General features: G+C 33.6%; 1 protein-coding gene across 1 annotated transcript; it reads right to left on the bottom strand.

Annotated features, from left to right (window-relative positions):
- Positions 1-346: 346 nt before the first annotated feature.
- LOC131941339 (sphingosine-1-phosphate lyase 1) lies at positions 347-9900 on the bottom strand. The gene is made up of 15 exons (XM_059300553.1): positions 9782-9900; positions 7383-7530; positions 7048-7220; positions 6316-6355; positions 6068-6147; positions 5741-5958; positions 5519-5555; positions 4961-5068; positions 4651-4713; positions 4306-4452; positions 3969-4089; positions 3367-3484; positions 3071-3217; positions 2507-2627; positions 347-2307 (listed from the first exon to the last, which is right to left on the bottom strand). The coding sequence occupies exons 1-15, from the start codon at positions 9809-9811 to the stop codon at positions 2152-2154; spliced, it is 1707 nt and encodes a 568-aa protein (XP_059156536.1). The 5' UTR covers positions 9812-9900; the 3' UTR covers positions 347-2151.
- Between the last annotated feature and the right edge of the window lie 1682 nt (positions 9901-11582).

Below are 11582 nucleotides of genomic sequence, written 5' to 3'. Positions count from 1 at the left end.
CATGGCTGTACTTATAAAAGCTCTAAACTATCAAAATATTGTCCCATGACTAACCAGATATTTCATACAGTGGTACACAAGTATGTGAAACTCAAAAAAACCACCTACCATAGTGGTTGCAGATATAAAGTGCTGCACCAGTATATGAAACATTAAACCACCACATTGATTTATAGATATAAAGATATTAAGGATATAAAGAGGTTAAAGGGCGGCACCAGTGTGTGATACTTAAAACCACCTACCACACAGGTTTCAGATATAAAGATGTGAAGTGAAAAAAGACAGTTTTTTGGGCAGAAAAGAAGTTTCACTTGTACACAAAGTAACAACTAAAATATTTAGAAAAGTCAAATATCAAGTTTACTATCAAATATGCTATGAAAGTGGTGTGTAAAAGAAACATGGTTTTATAAAAAAGTTACAGACTAGTATTACAGTTGTCCATTCTGGCATCAGAAAAAACTAAGGCTATGTTGGAGAAGTTTATAAAACGTTTTAAAAATGTTTGTTAAATTTGTAAACTTTTAAATTTTACAAAAAATTTTAACAGCTTTTCATGGCAAAAGAAAAAGGAAATGTGCCATCCTTCAGTGCCAGCTAAAAAAAAATTTAAAATCTCACTTCATAGTCAGGTGTTACCGTACATAAATAGTTGCAACACATTCTGTCCAATGTATGTAACCACACGGTATAAAAATGAGTGCTAAACATCCTGTCAGGTGTTACACATTATAAATTAATGCTATACACAGTTTGGAATGCATCTAATTTCAACAGGTTTGACAAAACTTTTCAGGCTTTCTAATAGACAATATAAAACAATTGCACAAACAGGAAATAAAAGTTAAAATAGGTTCACTATACTTAGAAATAATGTAACAGTAGCAAGTATAGGGTTAAAGAAGCTAAATTGTAGGAAATTATACAAAAATAAGGACAGACAGCTTAAAATTAGTCACTAGTATTTTAAACAAATTTTTGCAAACTATTTATGGCACTTTATATATATGACAAATTTGATTCTTTGCAAATTCTGTGACCATAAAAATCATCTACTTTGTCAAACAATGCTAACATACAAAAATCAATCTATACATAATAGAAATTAATAATTGAATTTGCAATTAATGTTTTTTAATTGTTGAAGCTAATTTCCATTTTACAAAAAAAAAAAAAAACCAAAAGGCTTTAAAATCTCCATTAAAAATCTTTCTTTCATCAATCAACATTTGGTTTCTTAAAAAAGAAACTTCAAATTATATCTAATACTAGTATTAGTAAATGCAACAACAGTTTTTAATATCTGTATGACATTACTCTCATATAAACTTCATTAAAAAAAAAACAACTAGAAACATGACTAATTTAGACCAGCTTAAAACAGAACATTCTCTAAGTTATTAATTTAGTCCATTTTTTTAACCTTACAGCTCATTACAGAAAGTTGCATTCATTTAATTCAAGTAACTATTGCATATTCATAATATCAAATTATTGCCAATTCACATATTTTACAGTACAGGTGTAGATGAACCTAAAATTTATTAGCCAATGAATAGCTTCAAAGATTTATCACAATAAATTACTAAATGTCATTATACAGTAGCCGGTGGATATTTCATTAACATCTGTGTAAAAAAATCTGGGCAGATGAGCAATGCATGTATAACAAAGACAAAGGCAATATTCTAATAGTCATGTTGCTAGGCTTTAAACTGCTCACACTGATAAATATATTCAACACTCATCATGGTACAAAGTAAAATTATAAATTTTAAAGGAAATCTTTATTTAAACAGCTGGTGATTTTTTAACTTTATAAAGTCAAATTTAATACATTTTACATATAAATGATTTGAAATCACATTTTAATTGAGAAAAATTGTAACAAGAACTTAGAAATATATTAAATATTTTGTTCACAAATTATAAGTGGATTTCATTCTTCCTTGCCAAAGGTTGCATTTAATTTGTTTAAAAAAAACACAATTTGTGTTCTAAAAATGCCAAAAAAAATGACCTTAACAAATCAATATGAATACATTCCAAAACTTCATTCTATGAAACTTTGGATTAATGTAATATCAAATCATTATGCAATAAAAATCTAAATCACATTATGCAAGATTGCACTAGGAAAAAATATTTTTAACTGCTAACTTTGTGAGTATCACCATTAGCTTGATGTTTACTGCTACAGATGGCTGGCTTGTCAGTTGTGTAGGAGGCATCAATAAAGGCTCTAGCTATTTCATTCACTATACTCCTGTCAGGGATGCTCTGAGCCATTCCATACAGGGCACCCTACATTTTACACACAAGAAAAGTGGATGACTTTTTAAGCAAGCATTAAACTGGGAACTATGCATTGGATATTCAACTATATAAACTTATTGCCAAAAAAAAGGTTAGATATACAAACTTGGTAAAAGTTTTGGCCAATTATACTTAATTAAAATCAAATAAAAGCCAATCATTACAAAACAGCAATGAAGTAACTTACAGCACCACCACAATCAGCGGAAGGGTTCTTCATAATTTCTCTCACACACTCCTCAACATCATTGACAAACTCATCTGCTACACCTTGCTGGGTGTGGAGCATTGTCACACATAAATGCAAGCTGCAAGGGGAAATAATTATACATATATAGAGTTGTGGAGCATTGTCACACATAAATGCAAGCTGCAAGGGGAAATAAATATACATATATAGAGTTGTGGAGCATTGTCACACATAAATGCAAGCTGCAAGGGGAAATAATTATACATATATAGAGTTGTGGAGCATTGTCACACATAAATGCAAGCTGCAAGGGGAAATAATTATACATATATAGAGTTGTGGAGCATTGTCACACATAAATGCAAGCTGCAAGGGGAAATAATTATACATATATAGAGTTGTGGAGCATTGTCACACATAAATGCAAGCTGCAAGGGGAAATAAATATACATATATAGAGTTGTGGAGCATAGTCACACGTAGACTGCAAGGGGAATAAATGTTGTGTATGTTAAGCAGCAAACACTGGTACAAGAATGTTTTGTGACTTGTGGTACCAACCTGGAAGGGAACTGTAAGGCATTCAGGTTCCAACCCTTCTCTACAAGACCATTAAACAAGCGATATACATTGAAATCATTTGAACCAATAGCAACCACTGAGACCAGTGGTTCTCCAAAAATAAATATCCCTTTAATCAATCTCAGCCTGAAAAAGTCAAAAGATCTTGGTTAATACTTTGTAAAATTTGTTAATAACAAACTAAGTTATTACTTTTCTCTTTTACTTGCTGATTTCTCTAACAGTTAGTACAACTAATTCAAAACAGTGTATATAAATAAATAAATAAAAATTACTTTTGAACAATGTATCTGGTTGTTGAAATAATTTTTCTAGTAGACTCTACATATCCATCTTCACCGAAGTAGACCATGGTGGCCCAGCAGGCAGCCACAGAGGTACCTGCTCTGCTGCCTGGACAACATACACATACAATCACATAATAAGTTTTGGCTCAACACTACCACTAGACAAATAAGTTTTGGCTCAACACTACCACTAGACAAATAAGTTTTGGCTCAACACTACCACTGGACAAATAAGCTTTGGCTCAACACTACCACTAGACAAATAAGCTTTGGCTCAACACTACCACTGGACAAATAAGCTTTGGCTCAACACTACCACTAGACAAATAAGCTTTGCTACCTAGAAAAATCAAAGTTGCACATACATTCTCTATGAGCGAGCTAAAATAGCCACACAATGTGTCACAGAAATTTTGTTATGTAACCCATTCATTCATTTAATTAGTATTATGTTCACTAATTTAAATCAATTAACTTACTCTTATAAAAATTTGAATTTTTTTTCTTTCATATATTGATAATTGATAAACCTTTAAAATCAATATTAGAATTAACTTAATTTAAAGTATGAATAAAATTAGAGCTCTGACCAGCAATAGTAGGTGAGGCGTAAATGCCACCAGGCCAGTTTGTCTGTACAAAAAACTGTTTAGCCCTCAGGTCTTTGTTTCTGTACAGTATGACAGAGGAACCTTTAGGTGTAAATCCATACTGTCAAGAAAAAACATGTCACATTAAAGGATAAAAATCATAGAAGCATGACAAATGTGTAGCCATTGTTTAAAGTTAAAGAAAAAAGTTTCACTGATATTCAACCAATACACAGTGTCACAATGCATACTACTGTAGGTATAAAAACAAACTTTAAACAAGTAATTTTGTAAATCCAACAAGCCACAATTTAATATTTATTTGGCTTTTTATTACCTTATGGGTGTCTGCAGATATACTAGTAACACCAGGCACTCTGAAGTCAAATGGTGGTATTGGGAATCCTGCCTTTTCCATGAAAGGCAACAAGAAACCTCCAAGACAGGAATCTACATGCACTGGAATCCCATACTCAAATCCCAACTGAAATTTATCAAATTTAAACTGTTACGATAGAATAAAAATTATTTTAGGAAGAATTGTTTGTACTTAATAAATACTAGGATCAGTTTCATAGCTTTTACCTAATACTTAAATGATGTACGACTAAAGTAAAACCTTCCACTGATTCAACATAAGTATTAGAAGCTAGTATCAACATTATCCTAACAGACTACCAACCTTGGCAACTGCTTCTACTGGGTCAATGATACCATGAGGAAACTGTGGTGCTGACGCTACAAGCTGAAATATACAAGTTTTTAAAACATTAATTATGTGGTGATGACGCTACAAGCTGAAATATACAAGTTTTTAAAACATTATGTGTGGATACAATGCTACAAGCTGAAATGTTAGCAATATTACACCCAAAAGCTAACATAAGTTTTTGATGCTCAAAGTAATTCCAAAATAATTCGTAACAGCTATTATTAAGCTCAAAAAGTTGTGTAAGAAATGAAATTTTGTAATCAAACTGATCAATACACACCACACAAGTTTTTCTATTGATGGCACGCCTCATAGCTCTAACATCTACCATACGTGTCTTTTCATCAATAGGAATATGTGTAATTTTCATGTGAAAAAAGCTTGCTGCCTGAAAAGATAATGAAAAAAATATTGTTTTTATTGTGTTCTAAAATGATTTTTAAAAATATCCAATTAATATACTGGGTTCAATAAGCTAGGATACAAGATTTAACCAGTGAACAAGTTAGGATACAAGATTATCTTCTCATTTAACCAGTGAACAAGTTAGGATACAAGAATATCTGTTCATTTGACCAGTGAACAAGTTAGGATACAAGATTATCTTCTCATTTAACCAGTGAACAAGTTAGGATACAAGATTATCTTTTCATTTGACCAGTGAACAAGTTAGGATACAAGAATATCTATTCATTTAACCAGTGAACAAGTTAGGATACAAGATTATCTTTTCATTTGACCAGTGAACAAGTTAGGATACAAGATTATCTATTCATTTAACCAGTGAACAAGTTAGGATACAAGATTATCTATTCATTTAACCAGTGAACAAGATTACCTTGTCAAATGCTGCATGAGCTGTGACTGGAGCTATGCTAAAAACAGATTTCAAACAATAAACAAATAAATAAATAATAAAAAGAAAGTCTGAACATGATTTGAATATTAAACTGCTTAAAATTCAAAACATATTCCTCAAATTGAAAACAAAAATCACTTTTTCAGAATTAAAAAAGTTTTACAGTAATTAAGGTAATACAAAAAGTCCTCCCTAACTTACATCTCTGGTATTTTGATGCCTCTTTCCCTGGCCAGATTTCTGTATGCCAGCATGGCCAACAGGATGCTCTCTGTGCCACCAGACGTCAGGGCACCACACGCATTCTCATCACCATTAAAAATATTGCAGCACATACGCACTACTTCAGCATCCATTTTCCTGACATCTGGAAACACATCAGAATGGAGCGGGTTGGACCAAGCAAACATGCCAAAAGTCTGAAATAATTGAAATTCTTTTTAATTTGACATCCTACAAATATAACCTGTTCTACTTAATTAAGTTTAAGTAGTACCATAAAGAATTTAATTAAATGAGTTATCTTACCTTGGCCATTATCTCTGCGAGCTTCTCATCTCCGTAGTAAACTGTGCCAGACACATGGCCATTCTTCCAATTGTTGTTTGCTGTGAAAACATCAATCAAATCATCAATTACTGCAGAAAATTGACAGAAAAAATGCAAATAAAATAGAACTATCTTTTAAAGTAACAGCTTAGGCAGATTTTAATACCAATTATTGTATGTTTATTTATTGCATGCTCTAAGTCAAGTAAATGTGAATAAAAACATACCCATGTTTTTATACCTGCACAATTCTTCCATTAGCTCTACCTGAGAGGGAATTGAGAGTTAACTCATTTATCTTGCAAAGAAATATAGTAGCCTTTAAGACTTACTGGTCTCTAGGGCTGATGAATGTATTTATATGAGTATAAGTGTGTGCTTGTATAAGGGGTGTGAGTTACAGTACATCATTTCTATTCCACTTATCATTAAGGAGAATAAAATTGTTTTAAACTTTATGACTGATGTTGACCAAAGTGATACTTGACTAAAGTGATCTTCTTGGGAAATTGGAAACACTACATAATGGTTATTAATTGTGGGGAAAGTATCAAGAATTAAAACACAAATGTAATGGAGCATTGTGATTTTTTTTCTAAATATAAAGCAATAGTAACCCAGTAATGGTACAACTTCTAACAGTTTGATAATATCATTATCTATTAGCATTGTACTGCTGTAGCTTATCAGAAAACTGATAAACATTTCAAGGTCACTAAATGTAACTATGATAGTGAAACATGAACAAAATATAAACTAAAACATTTAATACTTGGTTACAAGATATTATAGTGATTTGGATAAAATCTTACATGTTCAACCAAATATTTGCCCTTAGTGTTGAAACTGTAATTAAAATGATCTAATTCTGTCATACATGTTCTTATAAATATGTAATGCTTGTCAATATAAGTTTCCTATTTAACAGATATATAAATATTCAGTATTTCAGTACATACATCTGATAATCCTTTTTGGGGCAATTTGACAAGGTAGTCTCCTGTAATAGTTTTGTTAAAAGTTTCTTCAATAGAGCTGTTAACTTTTCCCATTTCTTCCGCAATTTTTCGTTGAACCATTGGTACTTTTTTTAGCCATCTAAAAAACTCACGTTTTGTTCTTTCAGTCAATGCTAAAAAAGTATGTGAGAGTTTTGATTATCCTCACAGCAAATACTAAAATAAAAGTAAATTTTAATTCTATATATCATATTGATTATGATATTGTTTATTTATAAAGTTACATTAAAGCTTACAATCATGGCTTAATTATGTAAAGAAAAATAAAATCTTACTGCTGTCATCTTGAAAAAGAAAACCTTTAATGTACACCACAGCCAGGGTAGTTCCTCCAGTGTACAGAACTATTTGCCAGGGTTCCAGGTCAGCACACAGTCTGTTCAACAATGCTTTGGAGCCATTTAGCGAACCAATTATTGGGGACTGAAATCATAACAAGGAAGGAGTAATACAACATAGTGCAATGGTAGAAAAGTAAGGTAAGGTGTGCAATTTGTACCACCCTCATTTCGCTTAACCTGAATGAAAGAAAATTGTGGGAACATGTTGAAATTATTCTGGATGATAAAATCTATGTGCTGACAAAAAATAGAAGAATCCATCGTAAAAGAGAACAATTAAATCAGTTTTTGTGTGTCCTTTTGGATGTAATGTTAGGCCATCTTTCTAACTGTGCTATACTTTGGAGGATATGACTATTTTGTTTTAAATGTAGTATGGTGTTGACAAAATCACTCTGATTCATTAATAAATTTGCTTTGTTTGGTAAACTTCACCTATCAAAATGTAAAGCAAAAATTGGTTTGTAGTCAAAGTCGGCTAAAGCATACATTGCAATGGCAGAAAAAAGTGGTACTAATTACCCATCCTGGTAGATATTATATTATTGCCTTTTATGTTGATTTGAGACCTTGTTTTGTTGACTACTTCCCATTTCTAATCATATATTTAACTTTATAAAGCTATTAATTTTATACACACATTGTTCTATATAATCAATAGAAGACAGACAACTACAAGACTAAAGATCTCAAAAAGCCATTCAGTCCTGCAGAGATGGTGCTTATGGTTATAATTAAGATAGGATCTGATATAGTTAAGAGTTAATTTTTAAGTTTGTTTATGAAAAAAAAACTTGCCACATAACTATCACAAAACTTAAATAATTGTTGGCATAGATTTGTCAACTCTTTCAGTTTTATAAAATAAGGATGCCCAGATTTCAATTAGCTGTAGGGCCCCACACTTCAAGCCAGAAGTTCCTAATGGCTTTTGTGAAATCTCTTGGCTACATATGGGATGTATTGTCTATATTCTGGAAAAGATACACTTGAGCCAAAGATATGTAACATTTGTACAAGTGGAGGTCATTTTTAACTCAACAACTATGTCTGTATAACTAAATGTTTTGCAACCAGCAAGTCTATACAAGTATGGGACAGTGTGGCCTAAGCGGTAGAGCGCTAGGCTGCTAAACCGATAATCCTGAGTTCGAATCAGTAGAAGTCAGTAGAACATCCCTGAGTACACCCATCTCTGATGGGTACATAACTCATGTTACGGAAAGGAAAGGCAGCTTGGCAAAGTGCTGACCACACCTTCCCTTCATATGTCGAGGTTAAGAAACATAGGAACTCTACTTCATTTGCCCAAAAGATCTCTAGGTCTAGAAAGGTTCTTTACTTTTACACCTATACTGATCTAAAGAGGATTTCTTACTTTTTTTTTTCTTTAAGTCTATACTATGTCAATAGCTGGATAGAAATTAAAACAGTTAGTGGACCCCTCTGTGGGTAACAGTATCATTTAGTAAAGTTTGTGTCTTCATTTATAGTCTACTGTTCTCTACATTTTAATAATCACACATTAATAGCATGAATTTTGTGTCTAGTTTACAACAAATCAATAAAGATTGCTTAGCCTACTTAAAAGTAAAAATAAATTATTTCCAACTTGTTTTTGTTTCCTTGGAAGACTATATTATATAATATATAGGCCTAAGTATAGGCCCCTAATGATATTAATTACTATTAGGCCCTATTACCCACTTTCCCCTAATTACTGTTATTAGGCCTATCATAATTATTAATTTATTAATTAATAAATTATTAGGGACCTATTATTATTTATTATTATGTGGTTATATTATTAGGCCCTATAACACTTTTCTGTGCAAAGAGTAGTCATCCAGTTTAATCTACTTATTACTAGTTGTTTTTTTTAGTCCAATTGAACATGAACATAATGTTTTTGTTAGTTGTTACAGCTCCAGCTACAAAATTACAAGACTACAGCTGCCATAACTTAGTATTTTATAGAGTATTACTATTACAGTATCATCATTCAAGTTTATAATCATTGTCTTTGGAGTTATTAAAATAAACAGTCACTGAATGGGGGGGGGGTGACATTTGACTTTGGCCTTTACACTCCTTTACTAGACTCAGTCACGTCTAGTGAACTCTAGTGTCACTACTGTAGTACTCCTGTCACGACGACGTTTGACGTCCGACACTTTTTTATTAGCTATCTTTGTGGACCAAGCAGACTACCCGACATTTATTATTTTAAGTGAAGTTTGCAAGAATGAAATCAATATCTTTGAAAAGCCGTCATATCTTACTAGAATTTAGAGCTACTATTTTTAATTACTAACACCAAAAACAATACCAACCAAAAAGGAATCCTTCCATGTACCTGCCATGTTTACAAGTAGCTAGAGATGTCACATGGGTGAACTCTTTTTTTTATCAGGGCTGGAAAATGCGCAGTTGTCAAAAGACGATTGTTCGATGACGCGATGTTTGATAGACCTAGCTTTTTAGTATTTTTAGATCTATATTATTCTATATCTATATTTTTAGATTAGAATATGTAGACTAAATCGAAATAAATAATAACTAAATCTGATTGTCACATATGATATTATTAGTTCCCCAACAAAACATTGTCCCGCATCTTTAGTCAAAATTGTAGTCGATTATTTATAGCCCCTACCTACTTAACTCGCATCATCATTGAACAGACCCAAGAGTGGAACTCATCTCTCTACATTAATTTCATAGACTATGAGAAGGCCTTTGATAGCCTGGATAGGCAGTCAATGTGGAAATTGTTGAGACACTACGGGGTGCCACAGAAAATAGTCAACATTATTATGTCTTCATATGAAGGTCTCAAATGTAGAGTAGTGCATGGCCAACAGACTACAGAGGCCTTCCCAGTACGGACCGGAGTAAGGCAGGGTTGCCTACTTTCACCATTCCTGTTCCTACTGGCCATAGACTGGGTTATGAAGATGTCAACAGAGAAAACGCGAAACGGTATACAGTGGACATTGTGGAGCCAGCTGGATGACCTGGACTTTGCTGACGACCTGGCCCTCCTTTCTCACACACAACAGCAAATGCAGGATAAAACCAACAGGGTTGCAAATTTTTCTACAAGCCTGGGTCTGAACATCCACAGAGGGAAAAGTAAAGTTCTCAAAGTCAATGCATCAAACAACAACCCTATAACACTGGCAGAAGAAGCCCTAGAAGAAGTGGATAGATTCACCTACCTTGGAAGTATTGTTGATAAGCAGGGTGGGACAGAAGCAGACATAAAAATAAGGACGGGTAAGGCAAGAGCAGTCTTCAACCAACTAAAAAATGTTTGGGGTTCGGGAGATTTAACCCTTAGAATAAAAATCCGGATCTTCAACACACTAGTAAAACCTGTTTTACTCTATGGAGCCGAGACATGGAGAATAACTGCTATAAATAAGAAGAAAATACAATCATTTATAAACGCATGTCTCAGAAAGATCCTGCGAATTCGCTGGCCTAAAACCATCAGAAATGATGTTCTATGGCAACGGACAAATCAACTGCCAGTGGAAGTAGAGATCCTCCAGAGAAAATGGAAATGGATTGGCCACACACTCAGGAAGCCTGTATCCAGCATAACAAGACAGGCCCTCACCTGGAATCCACAAGGCAGGAGGAAGAGAGGCAGACCAAGAAAGACCTGGAGACGTGACCTGGAAGAAGACACCAAGAAGATTGGATACACCTGGGGACAGTTGGAGAGACTAGCCCTGGACAGAGACGTCTGGAAAGCTCTTGTCAGCGGCCTATGTCCCAGTAGGGACGACAGGCAAACATGACATGACATGACCTACTTAACTAACTTGTTGGACTCCCTTCACATTTTATTTTAGGCTAGTTGGTATGATTTACTTTACGTAGATATTCTAATTACCCAAAGCAAAATCTTTAAGTTCTACAGACGAATGTAGGTGTCTTAATGCTCATGTAGAAGACCGGGCGTTACTGGCCAGACAACCACTTGGGCGCCGGAGGACGTCCCTGGCGCAGGACGCCCAATTACTAACTCCATTTGATAAGGTAGCCTTGAGGGAACTCGAGGAGTCGAACATTACAGGGCCTACGGCGCAGACCCTCCGGTCAGAGGCGTAGCGACCCTTCCCG

Source organism: Physella acuta, unplaced genomic scaffold, assembly GCF_028476545.2.
Source record: "Physella acuta isolate Inbredline_101_S28 unplaced genomic scaffold, ASM2847654v3 ptg000357l, whole genome shotgun sequence".
Taxonomy (NCBI): Eukaryota; Metazoa; Mollusca; class Gastropoda; family Physidae; genus Physella; species Physella acuta.
This window is presented reverse-complemented; position numbering and strand designations above follow the sequence as displayed.

Excerpts from the sequence above, each read along its gene's own strand:
- LOC131941339 (XM_059300553.1), bottom strand. The coding sequence starts at position 9,811 with ATGGCAGGTACATGGAAGGATTCCTTTTTG. Across the intron at positions 4,453-4,650 it reads CAGTAGAAGCAGTTGCCAAG|TTGGGATTTGAGTATGGGAT; the intron begins GTTGGTAGTCTG and ends GATAAATTTCAG. Across the intron at positions 3,218-3,366 it reads ACCAGATACATTGTTCAAAA|GCTGAGATTGATTAAAGGGA; the intron begins GTAATTTTTATT and ends TGACTTTTTCAG.